Raw genomic sequence first — 24,048 nt, forward strand, 5'->3', positions numbered from 1 at the left:
CTGAGTGCATCCGATGAAGTGAGTAATAGCTCACAAAAGGTTATGCTCAAATCAATTTCTTAGTCTCTAAGGTGCTACAAGTATTCCTTTTCTTTTATCAGTTAATTAGACTAATTTAGGGTCAAATCAGTTAGCCTTTGTAATATCATTGATCTTCCAATGATTTTTTCATCCAGAACTCATGAATGCTGAGATATTCCCATAATACATGGAGTTGATTTATATTTAGTCTTCGCAACCATAATTTTCAATCCCTGCTGCTTTTAACATTCAGATTGCTTTATTGCTGAATAAATCTTAGTCATAAAACGGTAGTTGATTTCACAATAGCTTATTTCTCTTTGGATAATCTGAGTAATTTTAACAGATGACTTGACCATGTTAAAAAACGAGAAGCTACTACAGAGATGAAAGGAGTACTGCATATATTTTTTACACAAGCATTAAACAAATTTACATTTACTAGTCTACTTTGAATAAATATACATGCATTGGGAACCAAACTTCTTTACACGTTTGATGCTTTTCTACTACAGAGAGAGGTTTTCATATTAAGCAGCATTTGTGAAATAATGTCCATGGATGATGACATTCAAGTATTTATTTGTTCATATTTTACTTGGGAAGGCCTTCAACACTGGTAAACCCTTGCATACACGTGAATCTAATTGCAAGACCCTGGTCAAAATGATCAGACTAAGCTATTAGTTTGCTTGTCCCTCTGACTAGAGAAAAAAACATTGAGCCATATAAGCCAAATGCCCTTTGACTTCGGGATTTAACGCTCAGTTTCAGAATGGACTATTAAAGGAACATGGCCTAGTAACTAAATGAGTCACACTACGGAAACTTTTATTAATAATAATTATTATATTTTATATCTGCGTCTTTTTGATATGCTGATTTTCTAGTTTATTTTATCCAGAACATCTAAAGCCAGTTAAATAAAGTACTCCTATAAGTTTTACATACTAACTGTTTGCTAGCATATGCATACATGACTTTGGTATAACTTTTCGCTGTGATTTTGCAATCACTTACACAGACACCTACCTTGACTCATAGAAGTAATACCACCAGAGGTCAATAGGACTACTTCAGTAAGTAAAGTTCAGCACATGCACAAGTGTTTGGAGGACTCCGGCCTTACAATGCAAAAGTTTTCATCCCCCCAAGGGTTCCCAGTTCTTTAAGATGAATCACAAATCATGAACAAGGTAATCCTCACCCCCTTCAAATACAGCCAGGCCAGATAACACCCTAAATCATGCCCTATACTAAACCTCCTAAAACCTCCCTGCAAGCTGCTTCCCCCCATCAAGAAGCCCTGCAGCATGCCTTAAACTGAATATCAACCAAGTCAGGCTTCTTTAGACCAGAAGGGATGGCAGATTTCGATATAGGTGGGATGGAAGGCATGCTTGCCCAGTAGAACCAATAAAAAGCTGATGAATTCAGCAGTCTCATGAAGTGATCAAATTAAGGACCAAATATTGAAAGTTTTAGTCAGGCAAAACTCTCCTTCACATTCAAGACCCATGTAACTAGTGACCAAAGTTAGGCCCCGATCCTGCATGCCCGTTGCCAACTGTGTCCACATATCTATTCAGGGGACACCATCATAGGGCCTAATCACATCAGCCACACTATCAGAGGCTCGTTCACCTGCGCATCTATCAATGTGATACATGCTATCATGTGCCAGCAATGCCCCTCTGCCATGTACATTGGTCAAACTGGACAGTCTCTACGTAAAAGATTAAATGGATACAAATCAGACGTCAAGAATTATAACATTCAAAAACCCGTCAGAAAACACTTCAGTCTCTCTGGTCACTCGATTACAGACCTAAAAGTGAAAAGAAAAGGAGTACTTGTGGCACCTTAGAGACTAACAAATTTATTAGAGCATAAGCTTTCGTGAGCTACAGCTCACTTCATCGGATGCATTTGGTGGAAAAAACAGAGGAGAGATTTATATACACACACAGAGAACATGAAACAATGGGTTTATCATACACACTGTAAGGAGAGTGATCACTTAAGATAAGCCATCACCAGCAGCAGGGGGGGGAAAGGAGGAAAACCTTTCGTGGTGAAAAGCAAGGTAGGCTAATTCCAGCAGTTAACAAGAATATCAGAGGAACAGTGGGGGGTGGGGTGGGGGGGAGAAATACTTAAGATAAGAAATGGCTTATCTTAAGTGATCACTCTCCTTACAGTGTGTATGATAAACTCATTGTTTCATGTTCTCTGTGTGTGTATATAAATCTCTCCTCTGTTTTTTCCACCAAATGCATCCGATGAAGTGAGCTGTAGCTCACGAAAGCTTATGCTCTAATAAATTTGTTAGTCTCTAAGGTGCCACAAGTACTCCTTTTCTTTTTGCGAATACAGACTAACACGGCTGCTACTCTGAGACCTAAAAGTGGCAATACTTCAACAAAAAAACTTCAAAAACAGACTTCAAGGAGAGACTGCTGAATTGGAATTAATTTGCAAACTGGATACAATTAACTTAGGCTTGAATAGAGACTGGGAGTGGATGCGTCATTACACAAAGTAAAACTATTCCCCCATGTTTATCCCCCCTGCCCCCCACTGTTCCTCAGACGTTCTTGTCAACTGCTGGAAATGGCCCACCTTGATTATCACTACAAAAGGTTCCCCCCCTCCTGCTGATAATAGCTCACCTTAAGTGATTACTCTGGTTACAGTGTGTATGGTGACACCCATTGTTTCATGTTCTATGTGTATATAAATCTCCCCACTGTATTTTCCACTGAATGCATCCGATGAAGTGAGCTGTAGCTCACCCAAGCTTATGCTCAAATAAATGGTTTCAGAGTAGTAGCCGTGTTAGTCTGTATTGGCAAAAAGAAAAGGAGGACTTGTGGCACCTTAGAGACTAACAAATTTATTGAAGCATAAGCTTTCGTGAGGTACAGCTCACTTCATCGGATGCAAAAAAAGTGAGCTGTAGCTCACGAAAGCTTATGCTCTAATAAATTTGTTAGTCTCTAAGGTGCCACAAGTCCTCCTTTTCTTTTTGCAAATACAGACTAACACGACTACTACTCTGATCCTGCATGGAAATCCACGGGAACAGACCGCTGCGGTTTTGAACTGGGCAAAGGTCCATAGATCTCCGTGAGGGTCCACGCAGGCACAGCGCTTTGCACGACCCGGGCGGGCCTTTCTGCTAAAGCAGACTCGCTGGCCGAGGTATTGCTTACGGATAGGTAACATTTCAAACCCTTTCACATGGATCAGAGTGCATTCCCCCCTGCCCTGCTGTTTCCTCCACGTTGCAATTACTCTGCAGTCATTACTATCATGTGAACTCCCCCCCCCCCCCCCCGGCCAAGAGAAACTAGTGGATAATCTCCCGGGAGGCTCAATCGACCTAAAGATTGGCCCGCGCTCTTTCAGGAGCGTTGAAAATGAGTCAAGGAAGTCCCCAGTCTCCACCTGGCAGCACGATCCATATTTCAATCACATGCTTTTGGATGCAAGCTGGGTGGGTTCAGCCCCTGAGGTGTGTGTGTGTGGGGGGGGCTCTCACAGGGATCGGGCAGCACGCCCGCCTACCCCAAACATACCAAACAAACAAAGACACCCCAAGCAACAAACAAACAACAAAAGCCAGTCTTTCACAATGTTCTGATTCCTAATGAATGCTTCTTTCCATGCGCCCTGCCAAGATACATCCTTCTGCCTCTGCCCGCACAGTGGGATCTCCGAGGGACTGGGCGTGGAAGGCATGTGTGGTCCCACCTCCTCTTCCCGGGACGGGGGCAAGCTACACAAGCAGCGCCTCCGGCTGTCACTTCTGTGTGGGGCTCCGGCCTTTGGAGTGCCGCGCTGCCTCCCCCCCCCCTTCGGCGCCCCTCCCCCCGCCCCAGGCGCGCGCTAGCCGCAGGCTCTAGCTCTCGCGGCGGACTCGCGGAGGGAACTGCTGAGCGGGCAGGTTTCGGGGCGCGGGGCGCTTTTCTGCGCGGAGGGCGGGGAAGCGCGCTAACTTCGCCGTCCCACCGGCTCCGCGGCGGAGCGCCCTGGCTGGGGGGGGGGGGGGGGAGGCGGGGGCGAATCTCCTGCGCGAGCGCCCTGCCCAGCCCCGCGTTCGGCCCCTGGCCGCGGTGCAGCCATTGGGTCCGCAGCCTCGGCTGGAGCGCAGGGGCCACACGGGCAGAGCAGAAAGCGAAAGTAACTTGTGCACGCGGAAGTCCCGTGGGAAAAGCAGAGCCCCGCGGAGCCAGCGCGTCTCCCCCGCAGGAAGATGCGGCCAGAGGGCGGGTGAGTCCGGGAACTCCCGCTCCTTCGCCCAGCGGCGCGTGGCGCAGCCTGGCCCGGCGGATTCTGCACTCCCAGAGCCTCCCCTGGCGCTCAGCACCAGCCGCGCACCATGCACAAGCCTCTGCCCCCACCATGACCGAGAAGCCACCAGCGCTGCGCTCTCCACCTCCCCCTGCGGACAATGTTCCATGGTAAGGGGCGCGCGCGCGCGCGCGACCCCCTCCCGCCCCCGAGCCGGCGACGCCTGCAGCCTTCGCGCCGCGCCGCCCCTGCGGATTTTGCACCTCAGCCCAAGCTGCTCGCTGCCCCGCGGCGCGCGTCTCACCCGGCTCCGCTGGCTCCCTGGCAGCTGCCGCCCGCAATGCAGCAGCGGCACCCGCGACGGTGCTTTTATCCCCGTTGCCCCGGCCGGGAATTTCCCAGCTTTTCAGAGCGAAAGTGGAAGCGCCCGTTTCCCAGCCCGCCCGGTGTCGGGAAATCGGGATGGCGTTGGTGGGAACTGCAGGGGTTGGGGAGCGGGCGAGGGAGCGCCGCCGCCGCCCCTCTCAAGGCCGGTGCAAACCGCTGCCCGCGGACGCCGCGCAGGGAAACCGGCTCCCCCCAGGCAGCGGCTGGCGTCCCGGGTGCGGGTCCGCTGCCACCCGTCCCGCCTCGGCTCCTGCAGGGGCGTAGCCGCCCCTCCCGCGGCGTGCGCCTTGCCCGCGGCACGCCGCGCCGAGCCCCGCTCAAAGTTGAGGCAGGCACCGAACAGGTGCCTCGGAGGGTCCCCACGCGCCCAGCCGGCGGCTCCTCAGCCATAGGGTGACCAGCTGTCCCAATATTAGGGGCTTCGTCTGACATAGGCAGCTGTCCCGGGGGGGGGGGGAGGGAAAGTGTCCCGATTTTTCCCACTTGCTGTCTGGTCGCCCTACCTCCGCCGAGGGGGCGGGAGATGTATTAAGCCTCCTGGGTTTGCAGGCTCGGGGGCAGGGGCCTGCGCAGGAATAAAAATTCGGCTGCTTTTGGAAGGGCAGGGCCCTGCAAGGCCAGAGGAGCTGCTTCCCTCCCCCCACTGTGCCCCCACTGATTAGGGGGGCTGTGCCCCTGCTTGCCCCCCACCCCCGAAGCATGCTCTTGCTTTGGGAAGCTGGGCGCAGGAAGGTAACCCGCTCTTCTCTTCTTCAGGCCAGTGGGGCATTTCCATGGCTTGGGCGGGGGCGGGGGGCTGAGGGACACAGCTGACCCTGACTGCCCAGTGCTCTGAGCCACAGCAGGGAAAGCCCAGACTGGACCTGCTGGTGCTTCTGAACAGCCTCCTTTGGAGGCTTTCGGAAGCATTGAAACCCTGCAAGGATGCTACAACCTGGTAGCTTTCCATTACTGTCGCTTAATCCACAGATATTGCAAGGTGTTGCTGAGGAAATTGAAGTGATCTCCTGCCCCGTGTGGTATAACATTGATAGTGTGCCTGCCTGGCCCCCTTCTTGTACCCTGAAGGGACTAAAGGTTGCTTTTTGTAAATACGGGCTTTTTTCCTCTGCCTGAAACTCCCGTGAATGTTAACTGTTGCTGGCTGGGGATTTTGGGAACTGGGATTTATGAACTCATATACTTTCACTGGAAAAGCAGAATGTTCACTTCATTAAAAGTTTTGTTTCCTTCAACACAGTATGAGTCATTGCAGATAAATAGATGTTCACCTTTTTTAATTATAAACAATCTGACAGAAAATCCTTTCCCTTCTCAATCATTTGGCTCTCTCTTAGCTCTTGTCATAGTATCAGTATTATGGGTTTATTAGGACCCAATTTACTAATGTAAAAAACCACACACACCCCAACAAACCTTTCAGGCCTTCTTTATACATCATAGAGAAGCAAATAATAATAATAATGGCATAGAGTTATGCCCAACTCTTTTTCCTTTGCAGGTTATCTTTAATCACAAACTGCTCAATTAAGTGGGTCTATGGCTACAGTGTTGTTGCCGTATACTGATATGCGTAAGGGATGTGATTCATCCTTGTTTAATAAAAAAAAGTGAGGAGTCCTTGTGGCACCTTAGAGACTAACAAATGTATTTGGGCATAAGCTTTCGTGGGTGGGTTCTATCCCACGAAAGCTTATGCCCAAATACATTTGTTAGTCTCTGAGGTGCCACAAGGACTCCTCGTTGTTTTTGCTGATACAGACTAACACGGCTACCACGCTGAAACCATTCTTGTTTAGGGTTACTGATGGAATTTGTTGCACAGATGACAGACTTAGACCATTGTTATTTGTCTTTTGAAATATAAAACAACTGGGAAATTGTTAGTTATATTAGAGAAGATGGGGATTACTATAAGAATTGTAAGGTGGATAAGGAACTGGTTAAAAGGAGAGAATGTAATAGATTGTGCCAAAAAGTGACTGGAAGGAGGTTACTAGTAGCAGTCCTCAAGGATTGGTTTTAGGACTAATCTTACTCAATATTTTTATTACTGACTGTGGCACAGAAAGTAGGGGTATGCTAATGAAATTTGATGGGGATACAAAGTTGGGAGGCAATGTCAGTACACAGGAAGATGGGAATATTATACAGGAAGATTTGGATGACCTTGAAGACTAGAATAATGGAAATGGGATGGAATTCAATAGTACAAAGTGCAAGGGTTATGTACCTAAGGTCTAATAATAATTTCTGCTACAAGCTGAGGGTTCATTAGTTGGAAGTGACAGACGAGGCGAGAGACCTGGCTGTGTTTCTTGATCACAAGATGACTATGAGCCAGTAATGTGATGCAGCTGTAAAACAGGCAACTGCAATCCTTGGATATATTCTGGTAGAACTAGAAAAGTATTAATACCATATAAGGTACTAGTAAGACCTCATTTGGAATATGATGTACAGTTCTTGCAATACATGTTCAAGAAAGTTGAATTCAAACTGGAATGGGTGCAGAGAAGATTTATTAGGATGAACAGGGAATGGAGAGAAGACTGGAAGAGCTTGACTCATTTGGCCTAGCAAAAAGAAGGCTAAGAGGGGATCATGATTGCTCTCTATAAATACATTGGGGGAAGTGGGGGGTAAACACTAGGGCAGGTAAAGAGCTTTTTAGGACAGTGTTGGCACAAGAACAAATGGATATAAACTGGCCATGAACAAATTGAGGATGGAAATTAGGAGAAAGTTTCTAACCGTCAGAGGGATGAAGTTATGGAACAGCCTCTCAGTAGGAGTTGTGGGGGCAAACAACTTAATTAGTTTGAGGAGAGAGCTGGACAATGTATGAGTGTGATTGTATGATGGGGTAGGGTTCAGCAGCCCTGAGGCTTACTTCCAGTTTATGTCTCATGTTCCTAAGAGCTCATGCTTCAGGGTTTTAGCTGGCCACCTGCTGCGGCTTTTCATTTTGTTTTGGTCGCCTTCCTCTGAAGCATCAGAGATGGCCACAGCTGGAGATTGGACACTGGATGGAGTGGACTGGGGTGTCACTGAGCATTCTGTTTCTCAGGTGCTTGCCTGGCTGGTTCTTACTCACATGCTCAGAGTCTAACTGAATTTTTCCCCAGGTCAGCTTGGTAGCAACCTTGTGTTTCCTTTGTCTTCCTCTGCAGAGTATGGGTGCCAGTCACTTGCCAGGGTTATCTGGGTACATCTCACTTAATCATTTCCCTGCCATTACAAGGCTTCTGCCAATGGTGCATAATAATAATCTAATTTCTATGGGCTGTAATACTTTAAGCCTTACAACCAAATTTAGAATAGAGTGCGGGGCAGTGTTGGTGGCCTGTGATATTTAGGAGGTCAGACTAGATAATCTAGTGGTCCCTCTGACCTTAAACTCTATGACTCTGTAGAAGTCAGAGATTTAAGTGCAGGATCAGGGACATAGTATGTGATACATAGATGGCATACACAGCCTTAATAAATTATAGGCTTTGACAGCCTTATATTTACGTCTTTACTCTCAAGGGATTATGAAGCTCTTTGGACCAGATTTTCAAAGTTAGTTAGGAGCCTAAGGATGCAGAAAGGTGCCTAGGGCTAGATCTACTGAGGAGACTTAGACTCAGTATTGCATTGCCTAACTTTTAGGCACCCTGCCGACTAGTGTAATCCACAGCCCTAAATTAGGTGCCGAGGCTTCCTGTACAATGTGTGTTATATGTGCTCTTGTATATACGTTCTTAGGACCTTACTAGGTCAGGGAATGTGTCATGAGATATTGAGCCTGTCACCTTTATTTGGCTTGTTTAAATCCAGCTCTGAGTGTTAGTGGCCATAAATTATTTCCCTTGGATGGCTCTTCAATGGCTTATGATTTTGGTGATGGGTGCCCTGGAAATACCTAAGATAGGGATAAAGAATTTGCCTGTTACTCAAGCAAAACTCTCATTAAAAGTCAAAGGGAAATTTGCCCAAAAAAAGACTGTGAAATTTGACTAACAGTGATGAAAAGAGTTTCTCAATTCAGTTTCTACAGGGTAGCTGTCTACTCTATAGAATCTACAATCAACACTACCACAATTGACAATATCAGCAGAGAGGGACTGAGGGGGTGTGAAGACTGTACTATATTCTTATTCCTAGAGGTAATCCTTCCAAGACAGCATTAAGGTCCATTGGCAGGGAGCTGTGGCGCATGGATTATGGCTGTAACTCTATTCCCATTGAATTCAGTTGGATTTCTGCATTGACTTCATGCAAAGCAAATTTGGCACATGGAGGCTATTTTAGTTTCTAGGATTGCAGCCTGCATGACTCTGAGGGGCTCAACCTTCCCAACTGAGGGCAAATAAGACAGTGTCTTTCATGAGCACTAACTTTACTTTAAAAAACGCCCCCACAAATCCAAATATTTTAAAAGTAAAATTATACTTTCAAACTTGTATACTTCATCTGCTGTATACTGTAGTACTTCAGGATTTCTAACAATACACTAAAGGATATTATTGTCTGCTCAACATAGTTATTTTTGTTAGCATTAATGAAGTTTATGTTAATACCCCTAGGGCAACATACTCTGAAAATGCATTTAAAAGATACTTTTCTGACAAGGTATGTTTAAAGGCATTTTCACATTTCATACCCAAAATGGACTGTAATGTACCAGTTATTTGGTAGAGTTGAACAATAAATCCCAGATAAATTACTATAAGAGACTTCATTACATAACAGTTAATCGAGCATACTCCGTAGTATTAAATATATATTTAATTGATGTTGTTGTAATCTAGTTTTTTTTAGGTCTGTCTTTGGGATTCTGCCACTGTTCATAGTTCTGTTGCCAGTAAATTCATCTACTTGTGCGATGGAAAATACAACTGTAATACGTGAAAAGTATGAGAATATCCTAAGCCACGATATTGATTTGCTGGTAGGTAGTCATATTCTTTTGTTTTAATTTTTTTTAAAAAGTCTTCTTTTTGTGAATAATTTTAAGGTTAATTCATGCTAAATATCACATTTAAAGGCACACATTAAAATGGGTGTGCAGTTCTTTTTAGGGGATATAACGATGCAGCCTCTAATTTTGCACTCACACCGAGCTGTGAATGCAGTTATTTGCAGATGCAAATGATATGACTCAGATGATTGTGTCCTTGCAACAGGTAGTTAGAGATATAAACCATTTAGGTCTAGATTGTGAAACACACATCCCATTGGAGAGCACTTATGCAATAGTTGTGGTGAAGTCACTGAGACTACTTTTGTTTGTAAATGCTATTCAATATGAGTAGAAGCTACATAATCTGACCCATAATTTGCATCTCTTTATAACTTAGCGTGAAGTTTTATGCCCTCTGTTGAATATATGCACAAACCAGAGTCAGCATGTAAAAAACTGGCCCTCAGTCTTGATCTCTACCTCTCATTGCTGAAAATGATCCCATTTGGAAATAATCACATTTGAAAGCCATGTGAAAGTCAGTCCAGAAGACTGACATACCTAGACCATTAACCTAGTATTTTATATCTTTGTGCCAGCACATTAAAATAGAATGCTGAAGTCAACAGCTCTCTGCATCAAGTGAATCATTCCTAGTTGTTAGAATTCCACAGGAAACTGGAAAAAAAGAAAGTATTTGCTATTTAACTTGTATTTAAGGAGCTGTGAATTTAGTGCTCATGAAAGGTATGGGACTGTGAATATTGAAATCTTAAGTCCTCACAGAATAGGGGTAGCACGAGCACCTATTAAGCAGATTCCCTCATTTCCCAGCCAATGTGTGTTACCCCAGCTCTGGAGAGGTTAGTTCAATCTCCATGTCTAATCAGTGCTTGTCTGTCTGTTTAGATTACCAGCAATAACTGTTAGTAATACTGTTTGTGTGGTAGAAGGTGTCCACTAGCCTCTTGCCTGAGATCGCAGAGTGATAGCAAATTACTTTCCGTTACTACAAAACCTATGTTCTGGTTTGAACCTGGAATCTAAAGGCAGAAGAATCTTTACCCCCATTATCCTCACCAAGCCACCATAATTAATACTTCTGATAAGTACCATGCTGCTGAAGTGTGTGTAAGATAGTTACTTTCCTTTTAGTTACTAATCTCTGTCTAGTCTGACTCAGAGCAGGATTTGCAAGGTTATGCTCAAGGCTAACTTTGATCTAGATTTCTGTAAATGCAGTGATTCACAGAGCAAAAATTTTAAAGAATAAAATAAAAACTTTGACTGTCAATAAGCAATGTCACCCCACAGAGAGAATAATGTTGATTTCTCGCCCAAACTATGGTATGTGTTTCTTAAATTCTCAAGGACCAAGGTTCCCATGATCATTCCCCCCAAAATTATGGGTGAGCTTAAAAGAATGGCAAGAGTAAAATATGATTTCTATTAGAGGTTACATGTGGCAATGCTCATTGTGATTTTGCTCCATATCTGGTGACTGAAGACATTAAGTATAGGCAGCTAGTGGGTTATATCCTGGCTCCCTTGAAGTCTAGGGGAGTTTTGCCATGGACTCCAGTGGGGCTAGGGTTTCATCCATTGTCTTTTTGTCCCACGCAGTGACCTACCTACCTACTTACCAACCAGAGCGATTTCTGTGAAGCTATTTGAAAAAAGTCAGGCAGAGCTGCTGACTGGCGGGCCCTTGTGTCTGGAATGGAATTTCAGCACTTCAGCAAACAAAGCTGTTTGATGCTCTCTCAATTGTTTTATGTCTTTGGCTATTTGATTCTTTAGGGCTTTGTGTTGAGTCACTACCTCCCTGTTTACACAATCTACTTCTACTGTTTCAAAAGTTTGAAGTCAGTTTTGCTCTGGTGTGCTTCTGAAACACTGACAAAGTTACAACAAAAATACAAAGGGAAACCCAAAGAATGGAGATGACTAAACCTTTCTTGTATTTTTTAAAATACAGGATGACATACTATTGATATGAATTAACTCATTTCTTCTGCAAGGTACAGAGAGACTTTTGAGGGGGGTTGGAAAGAAGAGTGAGACAGAATGTGTTTCCTTTGGGATCAAGAGGTGGGTGACATGAAGAAGGAAATAAAGGGAACAAACCGGGGTGGAGCAAAGGGGAAAGACTTACAGCTGAAGACATTTAGGGGATTTAGACACAACTTTTTATTCATGTTAATAGAAGATGCAGGCCAAAATCCCATTAGAGGCCTTGGAAAATCTCAACCTATGTATATTTCTTAAGAGAATAAACTTTAAACAAAAACACGACTGTTAATTAAGTGGAATTAAGTAATTAAGTGGAATCTGTAGTTTCAAAATTATAAACAGCTACCCTTGCAAACTATTGTTAAATTATTTCCTCCTTAGCTTACTTGCCAAGAAAAAATTCAGCACTCTCTATTTCAACTGCTACTCTTGATGCCATCCCAAAAAGCAGTGTGAGGAGTTAAGCTCATGAACTGTTGAAAGAGAAACCAAGGCAACTTGATTAGAATACCGTTACATTATTTAACATATGATTTATTATAGGAAAATATGTCTGAAGAGTATCGTGACAGGTGCTGCAGGAATAAAAGACGTGAAAACCCTAGTGCGATTTTCTGCAATGATTCTCAGGTAAAAGACAACTTCTTTGAATGATTGCATATATCCGTTGCAAAGTAGGTTTGTGCGCGCCCTGAGCACTGTCACCAGAAAATACTCCCTCACCGGTATCTGTCAAGTCAGCTCTGGTGCCCTATAGTGCTACATGTCCATAGTGTTGGTATATATGGCACTGTTGACCACGTCCTCTCAGTTCCTTTTTACCACCCGTGACGGTCGCTGGGAATGCTCTGTCCTTCTCTTGCAAGTCTTCCTCAGTTGACTTTGTTTCCTATCTTTATATACATATAGTTTTGTTCATAGTTAGTTAAGTTTCTCTTGTAGTTGTTAGCGTTAGTTTCCTCTGCTCCTGGTACTGAGGCATGCCTTGGTGGCTGGGCTTCAAGCCTGGTAGCTCCTGCAGCAAGGCTGTGCCTCTGGGCTACCCACATTCCAGTTGCCTTAAGTGCTTAGGGGAAGCTTACTTTCGGGAGCGCTGCAAGAGTTGCAGGGACTTCAAGCCCTGTATCAAAAATGACCAGGATGCTAGGCTGAAGTCCATCTTAATAGAAGCAGTGCTCAGACCTCGACTGGAGCCAAGCCATTCAAACTCGGCACCAAGCACCTTGGTGTCACTGAGGAACAGTGCTGCTGTCCGGGCACGTCAGCGCCACTCAGCATCTCCAGTGCTGAGGAAAAAACAAAAGAAAATGCCACTCAAGAGAGGACATTCCCCAACCCCTAGAATGGCCAGGCATGGAGACTAGAACAGAGTGCGACCTGTACTGGGTCACTCCATAGCCCTTGGTACTGTATAAAGGGAAACTGGCCATGAGGGCCCAGTTCCAGTCTTCCCTGCCTTGACACTGGTCACTGGCACCGATGGGAACTGCTCCTCCGTGGTCTCTGGACAGAGACTTCTCGTCCTTGGAGTCGGAGGTGGAGTCATGTACCTCTCACAGAAGCCAGCCCCAAAAGGCAAGTCGGCACTATCCTGCAATGGACCTGGGCCAGGCCATACCGTTGAATGCTTGGCCTGCTGGCTAGTGGCAGGTGCCTGCACAGTGGTCCTTCTGGAACCTGTTGGTTTTTCCCTTTATGCAGGGTCCTCAATGGAAGTGCTCATACTCGGTGGCCTGGGAGGGTAGAATGCTGCCACTTCTTCAAGCAGAGCCTGATCCAGGCTCTGGTACCAAGTACCAGGAGCCAACATCACGGGACCTGGCAGGTGCCAAAAGCAAAGAGTTGTAGTGCTCCCTGCCAGTGCAAGCCTCCTCCTCCTCTTCTGCTGATGAGGCCATGACAGGAACTGACATGTCACCCTCTCACGATGACTATAGGGCCCATCAGGAGTTTCTTAAGAGAGTGGCCCAAAACCTGGGCATTCAGGTGGAGGGGGTTCAGGAGTCCTCCCACTCTTTGGTGGACATCTTGTGACCCTTCCCCTCAATGAAGCCATCATGGACCCAATAAAAGCCCTACAGTAAACCCTGGTGACCCTACTTCCCAAGGCCAAGAAGGCTGAAAAGAAGTACTTTGTCCTGGCTAGAGAATACAAGTTTTCGTATTCTCATCCCACCCTGACCTCAACAGGACACCTGGTGGTCTCTGCTGCCAATGAGCGAGAGTGACAGGGATTACAAAGGGCGATCCCCAAAGTTAGACACAAAAAAGCTAGACCTGTTTGGGAGGAAAGTCTACTCAACTGAGGGTTTGCAGCTCAGAATCACTAATCAAAAGCACTCCTGAGCAGATGTGACTTTAACACTTGGGACTCCTTGTTAAAGTTTAAGGACTTGATGCCCCAAGAGACCAAAAGGGAATTCTCCTCTTTGGTGGAGGAAGGGAAATTCGTAGCAAGGGCTTCCTTACAAGTGGCCCTGGATGCTGAGGATTCAGAGACCAGGTCCATGCCTCCACAGTGATCATGTGTAGGAGTTCCTGGCTCCAAGTCTCAGGCCTCCCACTTGAGGTTCAGCAGACCCTTTAAGACCTTCCCTTTGAGGACACTTCGCTCTTCTCAATGCAGACAGACATCAAGCTTCATGACCTCAAGGACTCCAGGGATACTCTGAAGTCCCTGGGCTTCTACACTCCTGGTGTCTTTGAGAAGCATTATAGGCCCCAACATTCCTCCTGTTTCTTCCCTCTGCCTTCCCAGCAGAACTCTCAGAGAACGAGGAGTAAAGGCTTCATGCAGAGGCCTTCACCCCAGTCCTCCTCAACATCAGTGCCTGCTCCTCCCAGATATTCAGGGGGCTCTAAGTAGGCCTTTTGATGTGGCACTTAAGGACACCATATCAGTCACAGAAACTTTGGATCCAATCTACCCTTTGTTTGCGGACTGCTTGTCCTACTTCCTCGGGGCAATGGTCCCATATTACTACGGACCATTGGGTACTGAGCACAATAGAAGTGGGATATACTCTTCAATTCAGTTCTTCCCTCCCACCTCACCCCTCTCCCCATCCCTCTTCAGGGACTCCTCTCACAAGCAACTTCTGGCCCAAGAGGAGCAGTCCCTTCTACAGGTGGGAGCCATGGAAGAGGTTCCACAGAATTTAAGGGTTGGGAGTTCTATTCCTGGCTTTTGGGATTCAGAAAAAACAAGGGAGGGTCTCAGACCTATCCTGGACGTGCACCAGTTAAAAGTTATCTCAAGAAGCTAAAGTTCTGCATGGTCCTTGGAGTCCATCCCCTCCCTGGATCTAGGGGATTGGTACATCTAGGGGATTGATGTACCAATCAAAATCTCCTTTGATTTGAGAGATGCCTATTTACACGCACCAATTTTTCAGGGACATAGGAGGAGGTTCCTCAGATTGGTAGTGGATCACGTGCACTACCAATTTGCAGTTCTCCCGTTCAGCCTGTCAGCTACCCCACAAGTTTTTACAAAGTGCATGGCAGTAGTAGCAGCCTTCTTGAGGAGCCAAGGGGTGCAGGTGTATCTTTAGCTCAAGGACTGGCTGGTCAGAGGCCAAATCAGGGCTCAGGAGGAGTCCAGCATCCACCTCATCCAGTTGACTTTCCAGGACCTGGGTCTGCTTATAAATACACAGAGATCCAACCTTACCCCAGTTCAGAGGATAGAGTTTATCTGAGCTGTGTTTAACTCTGTCCAGGCCAGAGCCTTCCTCCCAGAAAGGTGTTTTCAAACAATCATGGAGTTCATAGCATGCCTCAAGGATCGGCCAATGATGATGGCCCAGAGTTGCCTGAGGCTCTTGGGTCATATGGCCACATATACTTATGTAGTGCATATGCGAGACTACACCTCAGACTTCTCCCAACATAACTGGCCTCGGTGAACTCACCAAACTGCCATCATCTGGATATGAACCTTACAATTCCTCGCTTGGTTCTCAACTCACTCGATCGGTGGCAGGACCCACTGGTGGTTTGTAAGGACATCTCATTTTCATGCCCATCCATCACTATCCCTGGCCACAGATGCATCAGCACTGGGCTGGGGAACTCACTTGGGTCCCGAGAACTCAAGGCCTGTGGTCCCCAGAAGAGCTCTTTCTACACCTCAACATCAGGGAGCTCAGGGCAATCCTCCTGGCTGGTAGGGCTTTCCTGCCTCATGTTACAGGCAAAAAAGTGTTGGTTCTAACAGACAACATGATGGGCACGTTCTATGCCTTCCCCTCTCCCCTGTGTTGGAAGGCAGTTCAGTTGTAGAATTTTTGTATAACCTACTTGATTCATCTTGAAGCCTCCTACTACCAGGAGCACAAAACGAGCTGGTAGATCACCTCAACAGATCCTTGTCCGATCACCATGAGTGATCCCTTGCCTAGATGTTGTGAAGGTAATTTTCTAGCAGTGGGGGACTCCCCAGGTAGATCTGTTTGCTACAAAGCACAACAGGAAGTGTCACCATTTCTGCTCCCTTTTGTGTCACAGCCCCGAGTCACTTTCAGATGCTTTCCTTCTTTCATGGACAGGTCACCTGTTCTGTGCTTTCCCTCCTATTCCACTTATGCACAAGGTCCTGTTGAAAATCAAGCAGGACCAAATTCAGGTCATTCTGATAGCTCCGGCTTGGCCCTGCCCGCATTGGTTTGCCTCTCTGCTGGACCTCTCAGTGGCATCACCAATCCCACTACTTCTACATCTAGACCCGATCTCTCAGGACTATGGTCATCTGCTCCACCCGAACCTTGGGTCCCTCCACCTGATGACCTGGATGCTCCATGGCTAACCCCCACAGAACTAGCCTACTTGAAGCAGGTCGTTGAGATTGTTCTAGGAAGCAGAAAGCCTTCCACCAGGGCGACTTACCTGGTAGAATGAAAGTGGTTTGCTATTTGGTCTTCCCAGAAGGGTGTCTCGCCTATGTGATCGTCACTGCTGTTCATTCTAGAGTATTTACTGCACTTGAAACTGCAGTCGATCAGAGTTTAAGCGTGGCGTCGATTAGAGTCCGCCTGGCAGCAATCTCTGCTTTTCACCCTTGGGTGACCGATCCATCTTTCTAACCATTTCCTTAAGGGCTTTGAGAGGTTGTACCGTCAGGTGTAACAGCCAATCCCCCCTCCCTCGGGACCTCAGCCTTGTCTTACAAAAGCTCATAGGTCCCCGTTCAAGCCACTGGCAACTTGCTTGTTACTGTACTTCTCCTGGAAGGTGACCTTCTTAGTGGCCATTACTTCAGCCAGAAGAGTTTCAGAGATCTGTGCCCTCACTTCGGAGCTACTGTACACAGTGTTCTTTAAGGATAAGATGCAGTTGTGTCCTCACCCTGCTCTTCTTCCAAAAGGTGGTCTCATAGTTCCATAGCAATCAAGCTATCTTCCTACTGGTTTTCTGTCCGAAGCCACATACAAACAGGGAAGAGCAAAGGCTCCACTCGTTAGATGTTAGGTATGCACTAGCTTTCTACATAGAAAGGACCAAACAGTTTTGGAAATCCACCTAGATGTTTGTAGCGGTTGCAAACAGGATGAAAGGTCTCTCCATCTCAGCTCAGATAATTTCATTATGGATCATGTCGTGTTCACATGTGTTACAAACTAGCGGGCGTTCCCACCCTAATCACCCTAATCATTCAACAAGGACACAAAGGGTCTTCAGCAGCGTTTTGAGCACAGGTCCTTATTCAGGACATTTGTAGCACAGCAACTTGGTCGTCGGTGCACATATTTGCTTCTCATTATGCCATCACTCAGCAGGCTAGGGACAATGCTAGATTTGGCCAAGCTGCGTTGCAGTCAGCATGTCACTAAACTCTGAGCCGTCCACCTACATAAGAGCATAAGAAAGCCCAGTATCCTGTCTTCTGACAATGGCATATGCCACGTGCCCCAGAGGGATGAACAGAACAGGTAATCATCATGTGATCCATTCCCTGTCGCCCATTCCCAGCTTCCAGCAAACAGAGGCTAGGGACACCTGTACAACTGCTAGAGAATCTCCTATGTTGGAATGGACATGTGCAATCACTCAAAAAAGAAAACCTTTCTGTAACTTGTTCAAGAGGTGTTGCACATGTCCATTCCAAGACCCACCCTCTAACCCATCTTATCGGAGTTGGCTAGAAAGAAGGAACTGAGGAGGTATGGGGTTGGCAGTGTCCTATATACCAATGTTATGGACACAAGGCTCCAGAGCACACCAGAGCCAACCCGATGGATACCACTGAGGGAAAAGTTTCTTGGGATGCACACACATCTACATTGGTATGGACATGTGCAACACATCTCGAAGAATAACAGTTCCAGAAAGGTCAGTACATTTTTTCCCCCCAGAGTTTACTTGCACTTGTGTGTTGTAAATTTCTTTTCTGTATAATCCAATCCCTGTGTGACAAATTCTGCTGATGGGTACTGTTATGTTGTAATCACAGCAAGTCCTGGAATTCAGAATTTGTATTATAGAACTGTTCATTTTAAAACTTGCAATGGTTAGACTGCGGGTGTGCTGAGGCCACAGCCTATCATATTGGCCAATATTGTCTCATTGTTTCCTTATACTCCTCCTCCCATCCCTGTCAGTCTGTCTCCATCAGTTTCTTATATTTAGTTTATAAACTCTTTGGGGCACAGACCATCTTTTTTTCCATTTTTGTACAGAGTCAAGCATAGTGGGCTCCTAAAAGCTAATAAAATAATTTCCTTTTAATCTTTTCTGGGCCTAAAATTTATGCATACTGCACATAAGTATTTGATTTTTATTTGAAACTTTAAATAGTAATTCTGTATCCAAAGAAGCCAATATCTCCTACTACAGAAATTATATTCACTTATCAAAATACTGATTTTTAAAAAATATTTTCATTCAATATTGAATGAAGAACAAGATGCCTTCTTTGTGTCAGTTAGCTAACAAGTAATCATTAATCTTTCAAATGCTTTGTTTTATTTTCCTACCAATTTTTTTTCTGGTGTTACCAATGCAAATAAACCTTCACTTCAGATATTGATCTTTAATTATATGTATATAAGACATCTTTTACAAAATAATCTGCACTTTCTAGTAAGAAGTATTTGTAAAATAATGTTGTGGCAGACATTGTTCCCATGTAGAAGCCAAAGTTGTTAATAGGGTATGGGGGGGGAAATCTCATTACTATACATACTAATATTCATAAATTCATACATAGGTAGTTGTCATAACCACAGAATCACTTTTTAAAATTTGATATATTAGTTTGCTTTAGACAAGGTCAAAAACCATCAGTGTCAGTTGTAATTGTGGACTGAATTCCACACATCTAGTAATGCTTCATACACTACAAGGATCTGAAAATTTAGTCAGATTAAGCACATAATCTATTGGAAGAGAACAGCATAACAGCATAAGATAATGCCTATTTAAACAGCTTTGACCTTAAGACAGCCATTATATAAAATCTAAGGGAACTCAAACTCATCTTTTCTAAGGCATCTTTTCTTTATTTCTGTCTTCATAGGAAATAAGGTCATTACAGAATATGGCATGTGACTTGCTTAAGTTCTTTAATAAACAAAAGATCAACAAAGATTTCAGATGGCAAACTGCTCTGGTTTCATGTATGACATTAGAAATTCTACAATGCAGATGTGATAGGGGGAGCAGAAATAGAAAGGTAAGTTGTTGGGAGAGCCTACAAATTATATTGCATATTTTTATACAAAAAAGAAAGTACATTGCTCCCTAAGGCTCTTCAGAATAGAAGGTTACTACCATCAACCAAAATGAAACATTATAAAACTCACACTATATAGTATGCCCCTTGATACAGAGTTTAAGGCTCTGATGTAAAGCCCATTGACGTCTATGGAAAGATTCTATGGTAAGCACTAACACTTTTCAAAATAAGTACTCTGATAATATTTTAGAACCACCCCCAGCGCAGAGCCCATATCCCCTTCCACACCCCATCTCCCTACAATTGGTAATGTATAACTCTTAACCGGCATATTTGATTAACTGGCACCCCCTATTCCCCCAACATGCCGGATAACAAAGCTTTTGCTGTAATTGGATTTGGGGTTTTTATATGCATTAATTAACCAAGGATTAGGCCAGTTCAGTACTTGCATGTGAACACTTCAAAGTACCACTGGATGCTACAGGAAGGTGTGCTGGTAGTTCAGCAGGTGGCTTGCTTTCTTCAGAGTCAAAACTGAGTATTCTGGTTTGGTGTAAAGAGGCACTATGCCTCTAGTGCAGAGGTGGGCAAACTACAACCCATGGGCCACATCCGGCCTGTGGGACCGTCCTGCCCGGCCCTTGAGCTCCTGGCCGGGAAGGCTAGCCCCCAGCCCCTCTCCCACCATCCCCCCCTGCCCCGCAGCCTCTGCTCGCCGTGTGGGCAGCACGGCTGGCTCCGGCTGGGCGATGCAGCTTCCAGTCCTGGCGCTCTGAGCAGCATGGTAAGCGCGGGATGGTTGGATAAGGGGCAGGGGGTCCCAGGGGACAGGGAGCGATTGGATGGGGTGGAGGTTCTGTGGGGGAGCGGTCAGGGGACGGGGAACGGGGGGTTGAATAGGCATGGGAGTCCCAGGGGGCCTGTCAGGGGCAGGAGTGGGGATAGGGGTCGGGGCAGTCAGGGGACAGGGAGTGGTGGGGGGGTTGGATAAGGGGTGAAGTCTCGGGGGGGTGGTTGGGGTGGCAGGGTCCTGGGAGGGGGCAGACAGGGAGAAGGGGTTGGATAGGCGGTGGGGTCCTGGGAGGGCGGTTAGAGGCAGAGGGTTCAGGAAGGGGGCGGTCAGGGGACAAGGAGTGGGGGGTTGGATGGGTGAGGGGGGCAATCAGGGGGCAGTAAGTGGGAGGGGGCGGGGAGCCAGGCTGTATGGGGAGGCACAGCCTTCCCTACCCAGGGCTCCATACGGTTTTACAACCCCAACGTGGCCCTGAGGCCAAAAAGTTTGCCCATCCCTGCTCTAGTGGTTTGATCTGATTGTGATCACAAGTGACTAAGATTCTATGGCCTTATTGTGAGTAGCCCAGTGTTCTGGCTCAGTTAGGTTAATTATATTTATTGATTGTTTTATGTTTTAAAGTATTTCTCTGCAGAAAGGAACATAAGCTCATCTCAATTAACAATTTAAAAACTGTTCTTTTGCAGGTTTGCATAATGGTTACACAAACTAGCAAAGACACAAGAGGGGCACAAGGCCCCAAGAAAAAATGTTGCCAAGACTTATGTGAACTAAAGGAAACTATATCTAGTTTCAGATCCTGCTGGAATAAGTTTGAAAAAGATATTGCTAGCTAAAAAACTTGAGATGCCTTTATGTTTTTTCAAAGTGCCATTGCTAGATACCTTTGCATGCATACTTTACATGCATTCTTCAAGTGTATCTGTCTGCTTAGATAAATACTTTTTGCCAAAGTCCTGATGAGAAGATCCTATACCTTGTTTCTGGGGACAAAGCCATTGGAAACCAACAAATTGAACTGCTGAAGTACAAGAAGTGGAAGCTAACAACACAATTGGAAGCAAAGACAAACAGAATAGAATGCTGTAGCCCCACCTTCACACAATGAAAAGTACTTAGACTCTGTAGCTATCTACAAGTACTTGGTCATGTTTTTTGAATACCTTTATATGACTTTAAGGTGAGAAGAAACTTGTTAGATGCCTACTGCGATGCCTACTGCCTTGCAAACTGCAAGGAAAGAAAAATATCAAATTAATAGGATGTTTTATATAACCACATCATGGATCAAAATTAACAGTTATGCTAGTTAAGAATGGCTCCTCAGCCAGTTCTGCTGATGCAATAATATTTGAAGTACTGGTATCCGATGGGATCTGCAAGCTGATTTTAAGGCCAAAAAAATGGAACCAGGTCTCTGCCAGAGAAAGATATGGGAATGAATTATTTTTACCTAGCCTAGGGAGAGGTATCAGTTTTGGAGGATTCTAGCACAGATGCTGCTGAAGTAGCTAGAGGCAAGACAGAGTAAGGCCTGTGGATGCAGAAAGCTCCTGAACATGAGGAAGATCAGCTGACTGGAGAAAATACTAGCTTTGTGGATTTGGTAATCACAGTTAGCTGCAGGAATAGTTAGAATAGCTTACATTAATTGTGATGACTTTAGTGTATATATTTTACATAGTGTATTTAACATAAAACAGACATGACTTAAGATATGTATGAGTATTTTCAGAGAATAATATATTGGCATTTTACTAATTATATGTTCATATTTAATTTTTGATGAATTTATAAATATTTATTAGTTGCTTATACCTCACAATTTCTTACTTAAATATACTACTCCTTTTGTAACAAAACCCACTTGTAATATATCTAACAAAATGGTGTCTCGTTTGGTATCATTGCTTCTGTTCTAGTTTTTTGGTATATGAGAATATCATAGACAGAGCTGATAATGCCACCTGTAGTTAAGGTTAACTGACTGTCACATGTGTTCTACTCAGTGTTGTGTGGCACCTTCTTCTGGTGATTAGCTCCGCCTGTTTCAGTGCCCCTTTTCTTCTCTTCCACCATTGCTGCTCTCCTCCTACTGATGGAGTCACACCATGGCTGCTTTGTGACTCAGCCCTCCAGCCAAGCCACACTGCGATTTCCCCTTCACAGGAAGTCTTTCCAAGTCTCTGCATATGCAGCATCAGGCAGTCCTCATGCCCACTACCCTGACTATCTCAATCCTGCAGTGACTCAGGCAGTCTTCCCATTCACTGCCCCAAATAACACAACTCTACCAATCGATATGAGGGGAATCCTGGCCCACCCTCTATGCTGGGTTCCAGCCCAGGGCCCTGTAGCAAGCAGTTTATTGGCTACACCAACCTTACTACTCTCATCCCTGGACTACTTCCTACTGTGCTTTTCCAAGCTTTTCATTCTCCAGCCTTCCTAGTCAGACCCCTTAGGCCTACTAAGTAAATCCTTTCTCAGAGTGTTCCTCTTCTCCCCACTTCGCTAACCTCAGAGAGAGACTACAGGCTTCCTCCATGCAGCCTCCCACACCGTTGTCAGCTTCTTGACTTTATAGAAGCCCCACCTATTCCCTTACTGATGAGTTTCGTTCGAATTAGTGGCCTCCCCGCAGGCTAAATCTCCCCCATTTGCAGCTTAACTGGCTGATTGGGCCCACCTCATCTAATTCAGTTTCTTCAGGACTGATGTAGGGTGCACACCTCATCACACACTTCCCACTATAAGATCCTGTTTACAGTTGCTTATAACTTTTCCACATTGTTCTGGCTGAAATTTTTAATGCCAGGTGTCTGTCTCAGGCTAATATTTATTTATTGGAAGCTTGAGTTATTTTAAGGAACAAGATTAGGGATGCCTACATTGTTTTGTCCTTGTTAAAAAAAATTATTGCAACTTTTCCATTGAGAAACTCTAGCATTCCATGTGCCAGAGCAAGAATGTTAGGAACTGATAGGAAAGGGATAGAAAATAAGACAAAATATCATAATCCCACTATATGGCACATCTATGCTACTATATGGCATAATGCCACAACTCATGGTGTGCCCGCACATTGAATACTGTGTCCATTTCTGGTCACCCTATCCATAAAGGATATAGTGGAACTGGAGAAGTTTCAGAGAAAGGCAACAAAGATGATCAAAGGTATAGAACAGCTTCCAGCTAAGGAGAGACTAAAAAGTGTAGGGCTGTTCACCCAACTAAGAGGAGATATGATGGAACCCTATAAAATCATGAATGGTGCAGAGAAAACTATGATTTACTCTTTTCCACAATATAAAAACCATGGGTCACCCAATGAAATTAATAAGCAGCAGGTTTAATACTAACAAGAAGTATTTTTCGCACAATGCACAATTAACCCGTGGAACTCATTGCCATGGGATGTTGTGATGGCTAACAGTATAACTGGGTTCAAAAAAAGAACTAAATAAATTCATGGAAGATAGGTCCATCAATTGATATTAGCCAAGATGGTCAGGGATGTAACCCTATGCTCAGAGCAATCCTAAACCTCTGACTGCCGGAAGCTGGAAGACAGGGTGGATCACTCCAGCTGCCCTGTTCTGTACACTCCCCTTGAAGCTCTGGTAGTGGCTATTCACAGAGATAGGATGCTGAGCTGGATGGATCATTGGTCTGACCCAGTATGGCAACCCTTATGCTCTTAAGGGCTTGAAATTTGGCAAAGTGGGTCACTCTGCTGTCAGAGTTGTGCCTTTTGCTATGCTTGTGAAAACTGGATCCAAGATATAAGCCTGGATATTACAATTTACACATCCTAATTAGGAGACTTGGCAGGTAAAGTCTCAGAAGATCAATCTGCACTGAGCACGCTCCAGCCCAGGAATGCAGGGACTGAGCACATTAATTCAGCCT

The 24,048-nt window shown here is 45.1% G+C and overlaps 1 protein-coding gene across 2 annotated transcripts; it reads left to right on the forward strand.

Annotated features, from left to right (window-relative positions):
• Positions 1-3,803: 3,803 nt before the first annotated feature.
• IL7 (interleukin 7) lies at positions 3,804-22,028 on the forward strand. 2 transcript variants are annotated; one of them, XM_038389540.2, is made up of 5 exons: positions 3,804-4,487; positions 9,501-9,640; positions 12,209-12,295; positions 19,182-19,337; positions 20,823-22,028. In XM_038389540.2, exons 1-5 carry the CDS (start codon positions 4,478-4,480, stop codon positions 20,970-20,972), a joined length of 543 nt encoding a protein of 180 aa, XP_038245468.1. In that variant the 5' UTR covers positions 3,804-4,477; the 3' UTR covers positions 20,973-22,028. The 2 variants fall into 2 exon arrangements, with proteins under 2 accessions (XP_038245468.1, XP_043363622.1); XM_043507687.1 differs by lacking the exon at positions 12,209-12,295 and having other exon boundaries at positions 3,832-4,487.
• The last annotated feature ends 2,020 nt before the right edge of the window (positions 22,029-24,048 follow it).

The sequence above is a fragment of the Dermochelys coriacea genome, chromosome 2 (assembly GCF_009764565.3).
Source record: "Dermochelys coriacea isolate rDerCor1 chromosome 2, rDerCor1.pri.v4, whole genome shotgun sequence".
Classification (NCBI taxonomy): domain Eukaryota; kingdom Metazoa; phylum Chordata; order Testudines; family Dermochelyidae; genus Dermochelys; species Dermochelys coriacea.